General features: G+C 36.0%; 1 protein-coding gene across 4 annotated transcripts in view; it reads right to left on the bottom strand.

Moving 5' to 3' along the window:
* Positions 1 to 20,125, bottom strand: part of TRDMT1 (tRNA aspartic acid methyltransferase 1) — a gene marked incomplete at both ends in the record, with an annotated part of 64,308 nt that overhangs the window by 3,463 nt on the left and 40,720 nt on the right. Inside the window, 9 exons of one of the 4 annotated variants that reach the window (XM_079700213.1) lie at positions 2,830 to 2,894; positions 3,425 to 3,554; positions 4,836 to 4,893; positions 7,286 to 7,644; positions 9,051 to 9,134; positions 9,616 to 9,685; positions 10,455 to 10,520; positions 11,121 to 11,192; positions 13,596 to 13,672. In XM_079700213.1, the coding sequence (XP_079556339.1) occupies positions 2,830 to 2,894; positions 3,425 to 3,554; positions 4,836 to 4,893; positions 7,286 to 7,644; positions 9,051 to 9,134; positions 9,616 to 9,685; positions 10,455 to 10,520; positions 11,121 to 11,192; positions 13,596 to 13,672 (981 nt within the window). Of the gene's footprint in view, positions 1 to 2,829; positions 2,895 to 3,424; positions 3,555 to 4,835; positions 4,894 to 7,285; positions 7,645 to 9,050; positions 9,135 to 9,615; positions 9,686 to 10,454; positions 10,521 to 11,120; positions 11,193 to 13,595; positions 13,673 to 20,125 lie in introns of those variants that run through there. The other 3 variants (XM_079700212.1, XM_079700214.1, XM_079700215.1) reach the window with 3 other exon arrangements.

Genomic DNA, 20,125 nt, shown 5'->3' with positions numbered 1-20,125 from the left:
ATCTGGGGTTTTTCCCTACTTCTTGATTATTATAAACACTGATGTTATGAACATGTACGTATGTATGTATGTGTTAAGCTTTTTTCAGTTCTCCTGGATATACAGCTAGGGGTGAAATTGTGGGGTCATACAGTAACTCTGTGTCTAACATTTGAGGAACTGCCAGAATGCTTTCTAAGGCAGCTGCACCATTTTATCTTCCCACCAACAGTGTACAAGGGGCCTGATTTCTCCACAATTTGTTAACACTGTTATTGTCTGTCTTTTTGTGAAGTGGTATCTTACTGTGGTTTTGATTTACCTTTCCCTAATATCTAATAACGTTTAACATCTTTTCATGTGCTTATTGGTTATTTATCTATTTTCTTTGGAGAAATGTCTATTGAAATCCTTTGCCCACTTTTAAATTGGATTATTTTTCTTTTTATTGTTGAGTCATAAGAGTTCTTTATATATTCTGGATACAAGTCCCTCAGAGTTGCTTTTTTACATTCTGCTTCCACAAATTGACATTCTCATACTGAAGTTCAATTTGCTACATTCTTTTGCAAAACAAAATGGCCCACAGATACTACATTTGCTGGAACAAAACCCTGCACGCACATACCACCGTAAAAGACTGTACACACATAAGAGTGGATGCCAGAATCTTAATTACAATTCCAGATTTTCACATTCAGAAACCTTTGGCATAGCAATTAAATAAAGGAAAAGCAAATCAGGTAATAAAAGAAATAAAGAGCATTAAAAATAGCAAAATTTCAAAACCTGATAAAGTTGCTTCAACAACACTAGACATTATACTTACTGCAATAAAATAACAGTGATTACCATAATAAAATGATATTTGCAATTGAGCATGATCATAAAATTGCTATTATAAAGATAATATGTCTTAGGCAAGCACATTAGTCATCTCAAATTATTTACTTCAAAGTAGCCAGAGGCAGAAATACCTACAAACAAACTTTTAGACTACCCCTAGGATGATGTCTTGAGATATCAAGATTATATGAGAGGGGAAGAAATGTCTGAAAACAAACAAGTCAGATTTGTAAAAATTATATATATATACACATATATATATATGCATATGTGCATATATACATATGTGTGTATTTTATACATAGATATTAAAATCTAAACTCACTTGTGGAAAGAATTACATAATTTTGTAAAGATAAAAGGTGACTTTTAAAAACCTTAGGTACATTAAAAATAATAATCCTCAAAAGCAAAGAAACCTAAAATTAACAAGGTCAAGAGAGCAGCTTTTATTCAGTAAGTGTCGGTTAGTTTCTGTCTCTTCCAAAGCCTGCTGTCTCATGAATGCATGCCACTGGCCACAAAGAGAACCAGGGCAAAATGTGCGGGAGAATCAATGCAAATCCATCATGGCCGGTGGACAAGCAACTCAAAGAATGCCCATTTTGGACCCAGGGTCAGTGATGTCAGAGGCATACGTGAAGGACAGTTCTGTCACAGTGCTGCTCAGTGGTGACAAAAGGGCACTGACTATACACATATATCACATATTTTAAAATAAGGTAAAGCAATTAAAAAGGCTTTCTTGCATGTATTATACATATATTTTCAGAGAACTTCGAAAAATCCTATTTTACCCCTTAGATATTTTTAAATACTGAGAAAAAATATTTATGAAGTAAAGGCTATAACATCTATCATTTAAAATATAAAAGCATGAATTTTATATTACATCAGATAGGTTGTAAGCATGTGACATACGTTAACTCACTTAACTGTTACAACAGCCCTATGAAGTCCGTGATATAATTATCCCCATTTTACAGATGCATAAACTACGGCAGAGAGTGGCTTCAGTAGGGCTAGGATTCACACTCGGTCAGTCTGACTCTGGGGTCTGTGCTAAATTTCTTTATTACCAAAGTGATTGCTACTGCTTGAAAAAATAAGCACTCAAATAAAACTTAGAAATTAGTTGCTATTAGACGGTAAATCTCTTTTCTCTCTGTAGTAGTACAGAAAATACCTTTGATTGCTCATCCTAAAAAATGAAAAAAAAAAAAAAAGTAACCAGGACAGTAGACTGGGAATTAAATTCCTGAGTCCAATTCTCAGTTCTTTGTTTTATTGATGTTCTCACTCACTTTGTGACATAAACTAAGACACGGAAAGTCTATGTTTTCTTAAAAAACACTCCCTGGCATGTTTCAAACTGAGTGAGATCACCAAGAAAAAGGCAAAGAGTACAAAATAAACCTGGTTGCTGTGACTACGCTTGGAGAATCAATTACCAAGAGGGTAGTCAAATTCTGTTGGCAGTTTGTTCCCAAATGTACAAAAAGATGCTTTCCAAACCTCAACTGTAAATCCATTATTTAGATTTTAAAACATGGTCTATTTAACCCATGATGTTCTTCAAGAATTGGACTGTATTAATATTACAACAACATGAGATTTAGCGAAGTTTGGCTTTTCTGCATTCAAGCTCCCAATCAGTTATCAAAAGTACATTTCCTCCTTGTGCAGCCCTGGAAGCAAGTGAGGGAGGTCTGTCTCTCTCCCTTCCCATGAGCCAGGTACTAGGAACACACCCACCGCAGCCCAGGACACCGATGGCATCCACAGAGCAAGAGCACCAGCGCCAAGGAAGTGGGATCAGGGAGGGGCGGGGTGCTCTAAGAAGCAAAGGCGCTGTGTCCAGTCTCTTAATAGCAACAATCCCTGGCTTTCCTCACTACTTGTCTTGCTCCCTTGGCAACTGTATCTTCATTTTTCTTCTTGAGAGTCCATCTTCAGATTCCCTAATTTCGTGTCAATTCTGGCACCTGTGCTCCTGAGTCACCTTTACTTTCCATTAGGAAAGTTCCTTTCTAGACCACCTCTCCACTTTTTCTTTTCTCCACTTAAACCTTGTAGGAAAGGAATCAATTATATAATTGATAAAAGAGTGTTATCTCCAAGAGTAGAAATACAAATACATACCTCCCCACCACACAAAAATAAATTCCTCAATTGTCTGTTAATTTCCTCATTAAAAAAGAGACAATTCTAGGCATTCTTTCATAAGATCTAGTGTAAGGTTATTCGAATAGTACTCCTAGAAGCAAAAAAATAAATTCGAGAAAGAGATGCTATTAACAACCATCTGTAGGGAGAAGTGAGGAATTGCTGATTTGGCCCTTCTGTTCCTGCAAAGCACCTGGAACCATTACTGGAGTAAAAGGAGAAGGGGAACTGAGTCTGAAGGGAATGGACTAGGGCAGGTTATGAAGAAAGCAGACACAGGAGGGAAGGAAAATGTCAAAGATGGCACAATCAGGAAAGGAAGCGCTCTCACATCCGTCTGGGCAAGGGTTTATTCATAAACTATGCACGAGTTCCTAATGAATTTTGAGACCTTTAATCAGTGAAAGCTGGGGTCTGCATGTATCCCACATACCGAACTCTGGAGGAAATCCAAGGAGATTTGCTATTTCTTTAGGAGTGAAAAATCGAAGTTGAAGCATTAACAATCTTGTTATCTTTTCTTCTTGTGACAAATTGGTAAGGGATTTGTAGATATTCTCCATCTGTGGGAAAACATCCAAAATAACTAATAAAGTAGAGTGCAATTAGACTTGTTAAGATAAAATCATCTATTGTGAGACAGTTTAAAAATGATGGACGCATAGTCTTCTGTAACACATGGCAGCACAGGGTAAAAATGTCTCTGTGCAATGAACTGTGTAACTGGCTCATCACGGGCCAGATAAACTCAGAAAACAAACAAAACCTTAATGTTGAATAGATCAGGATACTCTCAGTGTATCTGTCATTTTTGGTCCCTCAAAAATTAACTCATAAGAATAGAAATAATAAATGACAATATAACATAAAAGAAATGTAGTGAAAGATATAAAAAAGAAACTTGGTCAACCAATAAGTCGACTTTACAAAGCAAATAAGCAGCCATTAAAATGTTTACTGTTTATGACCAATTTTATCAAATTAAGATATTTTCTTAAAATGATAAAATATATTTAATAAATATGACTTCTCAAATCCAGACATTCGTTTGTCTCTGATAGGGTTTTTAGCAAGGGTAAATTTTATTAACAGTAAGAGTTTAAATCAGCATAAAAGAAGATAATGTGATTTCACTTCAAAATTATTCAGAAGTATATAAAACTTGCAATATATCAAGCTTGTATTCAACCATGATACCATAAAGAATGAGCAAATTGAAGTATTAATAAAAAGCCTTCCTAAAATATAGATTTTTTTTTCCCTAACAGGCATTTTTATAGTATGTGCTCCAAAGGAAGGCTCCAATACTAAGAGATTTGTGCATAATTTTAGAGAACACTAAGTACTGTACTCTGCATTTCAAATTACTCTTTATGGAATAGAAAGAAAAACAAAAGGTAAGAAAAGGGCCTCCCTGGTGGCGCAGTGGTTGAGAGTCCGCCTGCCGATGCAGGGGATACGGGTTCGTGCCCCGGTCTGGGAGGATCCCATATGCCGCGGAGCGGCTGGGCCCGTGAGCCATGGCCGCTGGGCCTGCGCGTCCGGAGCCTGTGCTCCGCAACGGGAGAGGCCACAACAGTGAGAGGCCCGCGTACCGCAAAAAAAAAAAAAAAAAAAAGGTAAGAAAAAAAAAAGAAAGTAAAAACATAAAACACTTTTTGTACATATACTCATATCTAGCAACAAGAAGAAGAAAAGATTTATTCTATAGTAAATAATTATTATATACACATATTCATTCCAGTTGAACATGTAAACTTATTCTAACATTCTCAAATTTTAAGTAGTAAAGACAATATTTAAAATAATTTTCAAATATTTTAGTTCTGCAGCATGCATAGTACCTGCACATCCTCTGCAGTCTGCAACACAGATCCTGTCCCTTCTATGTAGCGTCCATAACTAAAAAATTAACACAAATATTTTGTAGCATCTAATATATTTGCTAATGCTAAATTTCTTAAATATTTCTTGAATGAATCAATCTTACATAGTTGTTAACACATCCTTCTGAAATATTCTAACTAAAATCACATAAATATGCTTTGTAATTAAAAAACTTACCAGGTGAAAGACAAAAGATCAGTCTGTTGAAACTTCTCAGACACTAAACTTGGCATAGTTTTTGTTGTGTAAATACTAGTCTGCATATACATTATTGTCATTTTTTAAATGTTCATCACATTTAAATGCACAGAAAGTATGCATTTGTTATGACTTTATATCTAAATGCTATTCAGTACTGACATCCCTACCACATTAGACCAAATGTTATGTAGGTGAAAATAAATTGCTGCTCTTTTCTTATAATGCCTGAACCATCATTTCTTCTCATGAACCCAAAACTGTACTCTCCAGTCTCATGACAACTCAGGCCCACCAAACATGCATCTGCCTCTTACTGTAACACTGTATGTTTTTACTCTTTATCATAAAACAATCAGACTATTGTTAAAAATGTATTAAAAATACCAAACACTATAGAAATGCAAGGTATTAGTAATATTTCTTTCCCTAAGATCATTGCCAAGCTGGCTGTTTGACATTTTATCATTTTTTCCTAATAGATGAATTTAAAATAGAAATTAGAGAAAGTCACCATCAAAGAAAAGCTGTTTTCTTATACATCACGTGTGTGTGTGTGTTTATATTATCTACACTAAAATAGACTTCTACAATAAGGCTTCTTTTATAACATTTTTATAATCGTAAAAGAATTTCAAAGTTGTTTTTTATTACAAAATTGATAACTCCTGTTTTATGAGAGTCCTAAACAGAACCTAGCAGACTTGGAAATATACAACAGCTGAGTGAAGTCTTTTTAGGTAATGGAAAGCAATAAACCCATTCCCCTGAAAGTACAAGGGCAGAGTATGATAAAGTCAGGGTGAGCCTGGTACGATTATATCAGGGGCATAGTGTCTTGTGCAAGACAACTAGCTAGAAGGTAAAGAGAAAAGCCTTGAATTTTTTTTTTCTTTTTTAAAGAAGATGTTGGGGGTAGGAGTTTATTAATTTATTTATTTTTGCTGTGTTGGGTCTTTGTTTCTGTGCAAGGGCTTTCTCTAGTTGTGGCAAGCAGGGGCCACTCTTCATTGCGGTATGCGGGCCTCTCACTATCGTGGCCTCCCTTGCTACGGAGCACAGGCTCCAGACGCGCAGGCTCAGTAGTTGTGGCTCACGGGCCTAGCTGCTCTGCGGCATGTGGGATCCTCCCAGACCAGGGCTCGAACCCGTGTCCCCTGCGTTAGCAGGCAGATTCTCAACCACTGCACCACCAGGGAAGCCCGAAGGCTTGAATTTTTAAATCATACAACTACCTATCGAAAGAGCTTCAGTGAAATTAACAAACAGGGGTAGGGATGGATCTTTTACAAATTTTTCCTGAAGGGTCTAATTTCCCCCCTTCTTCCTAGGTTTAAAAAAAAAAAAGTTGAAAAACACATTAACTCTTGAGAAATAATCCAAAGGATGTTCCCTAAATGTCCATCAACAGGTAACCAGTAAAAGAAATTATGATATACCTATACTATGAACCTACAAAAGTTCTTTAAGCACCCATAGGTAATAATATCCAAATTATACTGCGCAATGAAAAAAAGGGCACATAATAATGAATATAGTATGTTACCATTTACTTAAAGGAGGGGGTAAAAATATACATGTATATTTAAACACACCTCACATGCAATAGCTCTGGAAGACTAGAGAGTAAACTGAAATCATCAGTTGCACATAGAGAGGGAAACTGGATGAACAAGAGGCAGAATTGGAAGGGAGTCTTACAATCTTAGTTCCTTTTGAATTTTGAACCATAAGAATATACTACTAATTCAAAAAACTAAATAAAATTTAAATATGCTATAATATGCTCCAGGATATTCAATGTTATTTTTTGATATTAAAATTTAATTTCTTCTTGTACATTGATCATGAAAGTGGACAGAAATTTTTGAGGTACCATAAAAAGAAAGGTGCTAAAAAATTAGCAATTCACCATCTATAGAAACCATGTCTCCACTGTGGGTAATTAAGCTCCTATGAAGGTCACCAAACAATGGCATTGTCTTCTATGAGCACTTTTGTGGGTTGTGCACATCATGTTCTGCCAGAAGGAATCTTCACTTGTGCATTCTACTGGAACACGAAAGCAGGCAATTAAGGGTGAAAAAAATCATTCTAGCAGAAACATTTTATAAAATGCTCCTTGTTTTGAGAAGAACTAAGAGAAACAATAGTTATGAAAACCTGGTTATTTTGGATATGCCATGAACAGAGACTCTTTAAAACCTACCCTTTCGTAAAGCATGTGGACCTTCTAGATGTGGGCTTAACAATGTCTAACAAAAGAGCATATCGCAGCAATGACTTTGGTGGTAAAAAGTATGAATTCATGTCAATGTCATCTTCAAGAAAATCTCTTAGCATTGGCATAGAGAGATCACTGTCCTGTTGACGTTTCCTGTCAATTTCTCCTGCAGTTTCAAGCTTAAAAAGAATGGCTTCTTTTCCAGAACATTGTGTGCTGCTATCAAAGCAAATATTTGGCTCAATTTTCTTTTCTTCCATTTTCTTTTTTTCAATTTTCTTTTCTGCATCTATCGCATGTTTTTGTGGATGTTCAGATTCAGTTTGGGGGAACTCCATCAGTACCTGGCATTAAGTAAAAATACACAAACTCTCAAAAGCTTTCTTAAAAATAAAAGACATATTAATAACATCCATTCAACATTATATAAAAAAATTCTTTAGCTTTTACTGAGTTGTCATTAAAAAGATAGAAATTGAGGTTTACTAGTATTTATACAAGTTATTACAGGTTTTTCATCATATAGTGATAGGCAGGCTATAGATGATTATTTCATGAAATTACTGCTTTCTGAATTAATAAAACCATTCAACAAAGTAATAGGAAGTACGTTGAATACAGAGATAGCATTATATTTGGAAAAGAAGTTGAAAAAGCAACAGGAACACTTCCAGAAAATGTGTTTTTGATCAAAGTTTGCCACTCCCCTTCAATTTAAAAAAAAAAACTAGAACATACCCATGATCTAAAGGAAAATCAGTAATTAAAAATGAAAAGCACTCTTCACCCTGAAAGGTTATTTCTATCCCTGAGTCCCACAGGAAAAACTTGTTCCTGCAAAACAGGTAACCATTTATAAAGTCCTATTTTGGGAAAGAAAAAACAGTTCCAGGAATTTTTAATGATGAAGTCTTTGTTCACATACTTCATATACCATTTTTGGAACTGCCCACTATTAAAGGGAGATATATTGCTATTTTATTATATAACATAATATTGTATAATACTGATATTGTATTACGGGGGATTCAAATGATACTACTGAAGCCCTGTTAGTAGGACATGACTTGTGAGTTCTTACCTGTGAGGGTTATAGAGAGCTTCACTGGACCACTGAAACTCTGTTATCCACACCAATTTTCAGCAGAAGCATATAAAATTGCTAGCATAATGAGAGATCCTATATATAGCAATTGAGCATTTTATTCTAGCTTGTGCTAATCATTACCATATTTTAATCAATTAAGGCTAAATAGCATAGATTTCAAATAAAATGCAACTGATATGTAAAAATACTCAAGCCATTTTTAAGATAGTATACTATTTTATCAAAAGTAGTCAATGGCTTCTATTGAGGGAGAAAAATAATAGATGCAAAAGAGTCAATGGTCAGAAGCGAAATTATAGGGGGAAAAGAAGGATGACAACACTAATGGTAACTTTTTTACTTTTAACTTATTTTTTTTTCTAATGATGAAAGAAAAGTTTCTGGTTTTGTTTCAAGCAATTAAAGTGGCATCGGGAGGGTGAAAAGGCCTACAAGACAGACCTCAGGCATAGTCTATATTACAGGCACGAGAGGACACACATAAACCTCTGCGAATATACTCCAATAAAGACGTTAAAAAAACAAACAAACAAAAAAAACCTCCGCAGAGTAGTTCCTGAAAATAAATTAGCAGACTGAGATATATTTACAACAGATAAATAATAATGATGATGGTGATAACAACAATAATAATAATAATACCTGACCAGGGGCTTGAAAAGGGAACGGCACTGACTGAAGCTTTGCAATAAGGAAATACCGTAGCCTTGAATTTGGAATGCCAAGCTGCGAGTAAAACAGGGCAGTTAGTTGCTATAGGATATTAAAGAGATCTGTATCAACTTTTAGCACCTAGTAAAAAAACTCATACAGTTATACATTAGTTTCTGCCAGACAAAATTCTATTATCGATTTGTGGAAGACTTCTCTGTAGCAAATTATTAAACCTTTTAAACTGTCACTCTGTACCTTTATTTGAATGAAATAAAGATGGAATCAGATGAATCATATGTCTATGAGTCACTTTCATTTTATATTTCCCAGGTAAAAAGTCAAATAGACATTCTTACATTCATTATGAATAGTATAGTAATCATAAAAACATAAAATTCATATAGCTATAAAATTCAGATAGAGAAAGTAATAACCATGTCAGAACTAACTGCAAGATTTACCTATAATATTATCCAAAATAGAGCCATTCTTTTTACTGAATCAAATTCCCTTTGGGAAAATTTATATAAGAATTTACAATTGCAGTACTTACAGAGGTTGGAGACAACAGAAATTCTTGGTACTGAAAGCCACAATTTCCTATTGTTTGTATTAACAGGTCTCTGAAAAGGCAAAGGGAAAGAAAAAAGCTTTCACTCTATAGTTCAAAATAGGGTTCTTATATAAAATATTATACATAAAAACTTCATTTTACATGAAAACTGTACCTCCACTTAAGTTGTTTAGAAAAAGAATAATCCTAGGTCTTTTTTAAGTCCAGTACTTGAGAAATTACATTTCTCAAAGAAGAGATAATCCCTATTATAAATAAATAAAGCTACCAGGTAATTTATAAAACTGGTGAGTTAGAATCGCCAATCCGCTCATGATAAGCTTACTATAGGAATGGAACTATATCTGTAGCCAATCAGATGGGGGAACACTGTCATAGACAGCAGGTCAGTCAAGGACTTGGATGCATTCTCTCCAGCTGCGCTACTGTCTGAAAGGGGCCTGATACAGGGCTTGCTTCTTCAACCCAACTGTAGGACAGAAAACGCCTGTCAATAGGACAAATTCTTACTGAAGACATTCCTACTTCTAAAGAAATAGGCACCAATGTAAGCAGCTAAAATTGAGAAATACCATTCTCATTAAAATGAGTAATCATTCTGGAAAAATTCAAACATATCAAAATGGGAAAGAATCAGTTGAACCTAACTTTGTGATACTTCACATTACTAATCAAAATCAATATTAATGAGTAAACTTCATAACATATATAAAATGTTGGAATATACACATTTATTTTTAAGATCTTCATTTCATAACAGCTCCTATTATAAAATATACCAAGTCTAAGATGAACACAGGACAAAAACATTTTTTTACCTTGTAGAAGATACTTCAAAACCTTTAACATTTTCTAAAAGAATATACTTTGGTAATTTTTGTAACCTAAAAAAAAACAAAAACAAAAACAAATGGAATTCTAAACATCTCATTACTAAGAAGTAAGAAGTAAAGAAAATCCTTACTTGTGGGAAATATGAGGTAAATATTTGTCCAAACTCTTTTTATAAAAGACTTTTATAAGGGATAGAGACAACTCATATTTTATTCCTTTCCCCCATGAACAAGGCACACCTGATAAAGTTAACATCTGAAATGTTAATTTCCATTGAAGTTTAATGAAAACATGGGTTTGCACAGCTCAAAGGGCTGACATTTCCATAGAATGGAGGCTTCTAGGGTTAGCAGCACAAGTTTCCAGGCCATGGGCAACAGCATTCACTAACATTAGCATCATTTGCACAAATACTGTGAGCAGAGGCAACAGAATTCAGCTATTAGGCTGTAACGCCCTGTCACTCACTTTTAGCGGCAACTGTGGAACCGACAAACATTTGCAGTTACTCTATCAGTCACGACAGAAGATAAATGGCACGCACAGAATCTGTAGAAGATGCTAATCTCTATAAAATGACAAACATCACGTTCTTCAAGACGTAAAGTTTTACATTTAAGGTAAACTTGTACAGGAATTTAAGTTTTTACCTTGGGAGAATGTCTAGAATATATAAGAAGCTATTTGTCCTTGGATCAGTCGCATCACCTTGCAGGCCAATTCTAAAAGGGTAAGGAAAGGAAATAAGTTCAGCAAGAATCTTACATAAAGATATCAAACCACTTTAAAAAAGTCAAAACAGAGATGAACTAAAATTAGTTGGTCCTCACAAAAAATATGATCATCTATATTGCTATGGAGAACAAAAATATATTTTTTCATTTAATTTGAAAAAGTCTTGCCTGTCTAATAAATACACTTATTATCAATACAAGATAATATGTCCAAATGACTTGCATGAGGCAAAGAAGAACAAGAAGTCCACAAAGAATAAAATCAATTACCCTCTTAAAATCACTTTGTTCAGGAAAGACACACACACACACACACACACACACACACACACACAATTAGCTGATGACACCTTTTACTCTGCCCCAGGTGAGACGACAAAAGTTCAGATGAATGAGCTGGTTGGGCAGGGTGGCAATGTGGAGTTGATGGCATTGGTAACTAATCACCATCTAAGCAGATGAAGGTAGTAGGTAAAACTAGAACTATCTTGTCCAATGTAAACAGGAGAGACTGAAGCTGAAGGCTTGATTCTACACGAAGGAGTTGCAACTTGGCTAGACTAAGTAAGTCAAAACAGGTCATGGGAACAGGCAGGATTTGGACTAGCAGTTAAATCTTGCAAGTAACATTCAATATGATCAAGAAGCAAGCAGAAAAGAAGACTTATATTGGGCCTGAGTCGTAGCAAACGAGGACTAGGGTTTAAGGCCTCGCTACTTACTAGCTTCGTGGTCTAAACTAAGTTACTTGACATCACTTATTAGTTTCCTCACACCTGACAGCAGGACCAAAATCATCAGTGGATCTGAGGCTCAGATGGGAGATTAGAGTGGACTTGAATAGATTCCTCAGAAATCTTGGCTTCCTTTCATTTTGTCCCTTTCCTCTCAGTGTTCCAAAGATGGTCGTACTACAGGATCAGACACTGCAGCCGTCAGCAGCTGGAGCTGGGCTAATACAGAGTGGGAGCAGCAGTAGGGAAGACACGGGGGCCCCACTGCAGTGACCTCTGAGGCATCACAGCGCTGGGGCTGCATTCTGTCCTGAACCTCCCACTCACTGTAGTTAGAAAGGCCGTAATACACTTGCACAGGCTCGGAGCCATCTTTACGTGGAACGTCCGCCTTCACTTATAAATTCCCGACCTGATTTCAGACACAATACAGATACCACGTCTAAAAGAATTCGTCCCTCCTGGTATGCAGCAACATAACACCTCTCTCCTCCATGCTCTCATGGCAGTTTCAGCATTCATTTATTATATACCTTAAATCACATTATAAGATAATTATTTGTCAGTCATTCCCCATGGACTAAAAGTTCTATAAGGACGGGAACTACAGCATCAAAAGCAATACCTCACGTGTAGGTGCACAATAAATCCCTGGGGAATTAATTTCCTAGAAAACTTGAAATAAATCAAAACTTGGATGGAAATTAAGCATGAGAATATTTATTTAAATTAGAATTTTTACTACATGTTATATCCCACTTAAAATCACATTATGTGTTTAAATAGGACTATATATTAATAGTCCTATATATTAATAGGACTATAAAATAATCAAAAAGTCCTGGCTCTGACATTTTCTAATTGTATGGCCTGGGGAAAGTTACTTAACCTTTCTATGCCTCAGTTACTCACCTGTAAAATGATAATAATACTAATGCCCATCCCATAAGCTTGTTATATTAAATGACATACTCCAGTAAGACACTCAGAGGGTTATCACTCATCATTATTACTTAAAATAATTGAAATATTATTATTTAAAGTACCTAAATGAAGAGGGATTAGCCAAGATTTTATCTAAAATATAATTCCCTGAAATACATAGCCAAATAAACACCATATAATAAAAAGCTGTCTTGGAACACAGCTTTAAAAAGTCATTTTATTAATTGTATGTATTATTAAATGTACCTATCAATTTTGAGAAATTTAAAATTCACAAATGCATTCTTGACTAGCCTTAAAATTTTACAGTTAAGTAATTTAGGACTTGAATATTAACTATGGAAATTTACTTTGATTAATCAGTGTTAGGAAAATATTCTTGAATGCTCATTAGTTTAAATAATCTAAGGTAATTTGGGTCAGAAATAAATACTGTATCTTTGGTAGGTATTAAGGAGGTACCATGTAGTCTTTGCATACCTACTACTGACCAAATTACTGTGTTCATCTGGCAGTAATTGCTATTTTCTTTATGATTAATGCTGAATTATAAATGTGTGTAGAGAAAAGGAATTATTGATGAAAAATTTCAAGACTAGGGAAATGCAGCTGATGGACTTCAAAGTGTCTGTGCTTGAAATTACAGTGTGATTTGATTTAATGAGTCCTTCAAAAGTACTCTTCCTTACAGAGAAATATTTATTATACATACCTTGTGAATGGCTGACAGGGAGGGCTCATTAAAATCATATTGAAAGATAATCTGTCAAACTCTTCTAGTGTAATACCCTAAGGAATGAACATGTGGGGGGAAAGAAAAAATATAAAAACATGTGTAGAAGGGGGCAGACAGAAAAATGCTAACTAATTACAAGTAAATACATCAGAAGTTGTGACACAACTTTATTTATAACACTTAAAAGTTTATAAAACACCTACTACTTTTTAAATAAACTTTAGTTAAACTAACTTTCCAAAGCAATTTTGTGAAGAAAGTCGAGCAGTAAGCTGAAGCTATGAAAAATTAAGTGACTTCCCCCAAACTGGAGAGCCAGCCAAAGCAGAGCTGGAAAGCTAGTTTCCTAGATGCTAAGTATTTTGTGCCTCTATGACACCTCAAGTCTAAGACTGCTGTAATTTCTGGAATCAAACATGGAAAACTTTATTTTATAATTAATGATTTTCAGCAAAGGATCTAGGGAATTTTTTAATACCTCTCTATTATTTATTTAGAAAATGTGATGTATTGACCAGTCACCATCCCTTTCATGTATGTCTCTGTCAATATATCACCAAATGGAAAAAGGTCCCATTTTCAGATATCCACAATTACTATACTGTTTTACAGTTGTGTGTAGTCAAAGAACCTCAAAACATTGTAGATAAGATTAATCAAAATAATCCCTATTGGGCTAAACAGTTTTAAAATGTACTGTTTTGCTCCTGTTTTATATACAGTATCAGAAGACAAACATAGAGAAATTGGCAAATGAGTTTGCCAATTCTCATTAAGCTCTCTTAGTGTACACTCTTACCCAGGAATTTAAAGCCATAAGCCCAAAATCACAACATTCCTAATTACAACACATTTCTAAGAAGTTTGAGATCGTGAATAAAGCAGGAAAAGCTTTATTCTGAGTTCTGAAAAGAGTGACTTAACCTGGGGAACACATCAGTTTTCTCTACTGTATTAAACGTTTGAATGTACATGTCTATCATTTTTAAATCACAGGCTTTTAAGTAGTTTAAGACATATATGTAAAAAGAAATAAAAATTAAATACTGAAAAGTTCCTAAAGCACCTCTGGATCCCACAGTTCTAAAGAAAACAATCTGAAAAATCATACACTCAACAGTGGGTCAGGAAACCTGGGGCAGGGCAGTAAGATTAGCACACATACTCAAGTCACACAGCTGGTCAGCACAGGACTATTAGGAAAAGCAACTTATTTATTTCACAACTGATTGTGAACAGATTAAAGCTGAATTCCTAAAATGAAAATAAAAAATTAAACAACAATCTTTTACATCAGGAGAATCCTTAAGTCTAGAATCTAAAGGAAGTAAACAGAGTTAATGCCTCCAATACTGTTAGACATAAAAAAATTCACAATTTTAAAGGATTCTTGGAAAGAGTGATTTTTTTTTTTTTACAGTACAACCCAAATGACAGAGCAGTTATGCAAAACATAATCGCTCAATTAAAACATTCACAGCTGTCTTTAACCTAGCATTCTAGGTCAACGAATGTGTTGGGATTCAAGAAAGTAGTTACAGAGATGCATGGATTAACGTTAATAATTTGATATTTTAACACTAATAGAAATCAAATTCTTTTTCCATAAACAGGCCATTCAAGCTAATAAAAACATCCTTGCTTTCAGAGAACATTAGGTCCACTCGATGTGGTAACTCTGTTTATCGCATGTTGATGAGCAACTTTATTTATTGCATGTTGATGAGTGACTTTATTTATCGCATGTTGATGAGCAACTTTATTTGTTCCCCTACTTGTTTTATTACTTCTTTTCTCAAAAAGCTTCCTGGTTATTCTTATACTTAATTTTCATTTAAACTTTAGGAAGACCTTGGTAGATTAGAAAACAACAACTTTTGACTATTTTAGTGAATTTATTGTTAAGCTAAAGAGAAATAAAATTTTGTGGCACATGGTTAAGTCTTCAATAAAAACTTACTGAGTGATATTTCCTACCATTTCCTGCCCTATGAACTCTGATGTTATTTTGTTCATGAATACTCATGACAATTAGATCTTTCTTGATCACTGTATGAATCATCATTATAAAGTAATTTTCTATGACTTGTAAATGCTTTTTGCTTTCAGACAGATCTTACCTAATACATATCAGTTCTGAAACCCCTGTTATCCTTTGTTATGATTTGCCTGGCATTTTTCCATTTTTTAGGCACAATGTGTTACTCATTAAACAAGGTTCATAAATTAATCCACCAATATTTCAGAGGATCTACGACACACCAGGCATTGTGCTAGTCTGGGAATACAACAATGAACAAACCAGACAAGGTTTCTGCTCACATATTTATATTGTAGTGTCTAGTAATTTTCCATTTTCTACCGAGATAAATTACAGATTTTAGTTTTATTACTATTTATCTTTGTAACTGGGGAATCCTACTCCTGGTTAAAAACCTACATGAGGGATTTCCCTGGTGGCCCAGTGGTTAAGACTTTGCCTTCCAATGTAGGGGGTGCGGGTTCAATCCCTGATCAGGGAGCTAAGATCCCATATGCCTTCGGGCCAAAAAACCAAAACAAAATAGAAGCAATATTGTAACAAATTCAACAAAGACTTAATTTTCAGGCCTGACTATAGGCAAGGAGGAGGGCTTCACCCAGAGGGTTTCAGGGGAAAGCCACCCTCCCGGCTCCAGACTTGGTGCAAGGCCAGCACCTTGCAGTCTCTGAGGGCAGGGCGGGTGCGAGTTCTCAGGTCCCCGGCAGCTCATGCTCTTCATATATTTGCATTCCTAGGTCTCTTTACCTGAGGCCTTGCACAGAGCCCTCTTCAGGTGCCATCTATTTCTGCCAAGGCCTCCGTCTAGGAGGAAGAGGGGAACCCTTGAAGATACTTCTCCTGCTATGACTAACGCCTGGCCCTTCTCACTCCCAGCCTTCTCACCACTGCCCGCACTCTCTCCCCCAATGCCAGGGGCTCCTCAACAGTGAGCTGACCCCCACGTCTGTGCTCATCACCCCACTTTCCAGCAGGATGCTGTCCCCTAGGGAAACGGATCAGGGGGCGTTGGCGTTTTCTCTGGTTTTTAGAGACTTGCTTTTCCCACTACAGCAAGTAATTAAGGCTTCACTCTTTCATTTTTGTCCTGTTGCTTTAATCAGCTACTCTGATCCCTGACAGCTCAGCTGAGCTCCTGGCAACAACATTAAATAAGGTCCTAAAAATCTATAGCTTCATTTATCTTTCAAAGAATAGACATATTTTTTGAGTCTCACTTTTCCTTCCTACTCCAATTATATTATTATTCTTACACTGTAAAGATTTATAACGTTCTCACCCTGCTTCCTGACCATTATTTCTTTCCTAACATGGCAGCTTTATTCCTGGGTTCTCCACTTTGATTCATCTCTTGCTTAGTTAGGTTAAGTGAGAGTCATTTTTTCAGTAAGGGTTCATGGGTACTACAGTTTATGAGTTGTTGGAGGTTTTATTTTAGGAATTTTTTTCATCTACTTCTGTTAATATTTTTGTCCCGTTTGTTTTATTGTCTTCTGTTTGCTATTCTGACATGACTTTCATTTCTATAATGGTTTTATTTTTCTCATCTGTTTTTTTTCTTCCCAGACCACTGATACTCTTCAGATCTATTGTCTTATTATTGTTTTTTGACCTCATGTATACATTTATTTGAGTTCTTGTTTTAAAGATATTGAGTTTTATTTAAGGTTTCAAGCGCATGGAGACATGTTTTTGTAATTTTCTTCTGCTTCTTAATATGATTTTTCTGTGTACATTCTGCTTTTTTGTTTATGTTACTTCCTTTTAAAAGTACTATACTAGGATAGTCTCAAACTGGCTCCTTTCTAATCATTATTAATTTTTTAATGGAGATCACTTGAATCTAGAAGTTTGCTAAAAAGGCGAAAGAAAGAACAGTAGCTCTGTTCAGGTATTTGTCACTACACTTTCTGGGAAGAACCCACAAAGGTCTTTAACTTAAGACCATGCCTCTGTCCCTAACCCATGTTCTCGCATTTAGGATGAGCAGGAAGTCTGCAGAGGTTGCAATGATGCTTTCAGCCCAGTGATTTGGAGTTTGTTTGTTTTTTTTTTGCTGTACGCGGGCCTCTCACCGTTGTGGCCTCTCCCGTTGCAGAGCACAGGCTCCGGACGCTCAGGCTCAGCGGCTACGGCTCACGGGCCCAGCCGCTCCGCGGCATGTGGGATCTTCCCGGACCTGGGCACGAACCCGTGTCCCCTGCATCGGCAGGTGGACTCTCAACCACTGCGCCACCAGGGAAGCCCCTGGAATTTTTAAATGTCTCTTTTCTTGACTCTGAACAAGCAGTTGCTGGGTCTGTTTTGCCTGCTCCCTTGTCCTTCTTTCCTTCTCAGTTCTGCACGGGACACAGAGAGGGCTGCATGAAATGTCGCCATCCTCATTCACTTGTGTCTCATCACCACTGCATTTGACACTACTCTTCCCAGTTTTCTTTTCTGCTTTGGTTTATGGCTAAATCCTATTTTCATTCATAATGGTTTCCCATCCCCTCTTTTCTTTTCTTTTCTTATTTCTATTAGGAAAAGAAATAGAGTTTTAGGGCTTCCCTGGTGGCACAGTGGTTTAGAGTCCGCCTGTGGATGCAGGGGACGCGAGTTCGTGCCCCGGTACGGGAGGATCCCACATGCCGCGGAGCGGCTGGGCCTGTGAGCATGGCCGCTGAGCCTGCGCGTCCGGAGCCTGTGCTCTGCAACGGGAGAGGCCACAACAGTGAGAGGCCCGCATACCACAAAAAAAAAAAAAAAGAAATAGAGTTTTAGAAAAGAAATATCTTTTTTATGCCACAGTCAATCAGAAGTCCCAAAGAAAACTGTTTACAAGTTCAACTTATGCACTAAATAGTAAGTTCCTGAAGGTAAAGACTAACTCTCAGTCATATTTGTGCTCCCTCTAAGGGCTCAATAACTTGCATGAAGTAAATGTTCAAATGATCAGAATATGTTGCTTTATGAAACTTAAAATCCCTGAAGTCTCTCATTACTCCTAAGTTCTCCATTAACCTTCCACCCCCTTTTTAAACATGACCCCCAATGTAGTTCTGATATATTTGACCTGGACATGGTACACTCTTTCCACGTCAGAACGGGGCTGAAGAGAACATCCTAGAAGAGACTAAAAGCCGTAGGAAGGTAGACTGTCTTTTGTCTTATAGACACCATTTTAATGAACTGATTCTCTCCTTTCAAATGACCTGGAGGTACCTCCATTCTTCCCTCTCCCTAGTGTTCTTATATCATATGCAGATAATACAATTTATTATCACCTATTAGAACTGGTACTGAAATAGAATTACCACTAGAAAAATGGACACAGATGTATTATTCTAAATGCCCCCAAATTTCTATTGGCATGTAGCTGGGAATGCCAATCAGCCCCCAAATATGTAAAGTATTTCACAGTTTCTCTTAGAAGGTAAAACAGAAAGGTTAAGTTGCTGAACATAATGGGTGCTTTACTGAGATTTTGTTGTTTTTTTATACTTTGTTTAGTGGGAGAAAACTGTTGCTGAATTGGACATTTGGCTCCATCAACCTTTAAATATTTACATTAAATTTAAATTTAGATTAATTTTTTTCTAATAAAATAACTTTTGCTATCATACTCTATGTCAGAGAAATTCTGGAACCTAAATGCATATCATCTGCCTATTAGAGTCAATTCAAAGTTACTTTTTTGTAGGTATCTTTCTTCTGACCCCGAATTTATTTTTGCCCTACGTCCATGATGAGATGGGTAGACTGACTGTACTTTGCCATGAAGTTTATGAAATGTATTGCTACCAGTGACTGGAAAGATGATGTCGTCCCCATAGTCCTCCTCTCTGTGATGCCCAGGGGGAAAGATATTCTGTTCTCAATACGAGGGATAGATGTTCTTCCACACATAAGTAGATTATTTCTACCTTTTGGATACCCAATCATAGAGCTAGGAAATGTTCCCATTTCATACTGGCTGAAAGAAAACTTAAAACAAATCTGTTGGGTAAACAAAATGTGGTATACTTATATAATGGAATATTACTCAGCCAGTAAAAGAAATGAAGCACTGATACATGCTAAAACATGGATGTATGGAAACATTATGCTAATTTTAAGAATCCAGACCAAAAAAAGCCACATATTATATGATCCCATTGATATGAAATGTCTAGAATAGTCAAATCCATAGAGACAGAAAGTAGATTAGTGGTTGCCAGGGGTTGGGGGGAAGGAGAAATGGGGAGTGACTGCTAATGGCTACAGGATTACCTTTTGGGGGATGAAGACATTCTAGAATTAGAAAGTGGTAATGGTTACACAACTTTGTAAGTAAATGGAAAAAACAAGAAAACACTGAACTGTAGACTTTAAAACAGTGAAGTTCATGGGATGTGAATTGTATCTCACTGAAAAAAACATTTGTGAGACTTTTGCTTCTGCCTGTGAGTTGTGTAAATAAACTAGAAAATTGGAAGAAATGTAA

Source organism: Hyperoodon ampullatus (assembly GCF_949752795.1).
Source record: "Hyperoodon ampullatus genome assembly, chromosome: 3".
Lineage (NCBI taxonomy): Eukaryota > Metazoa > Chordata > Mammalia > Artiodactyla > Ziphiidae > Hyperoodon > Hyperoodon ampullatus.
Note: the sequence above shows the minus strand (reverse complement) of the source record. Positions and strands in the feature narration are given on the sequence as shown.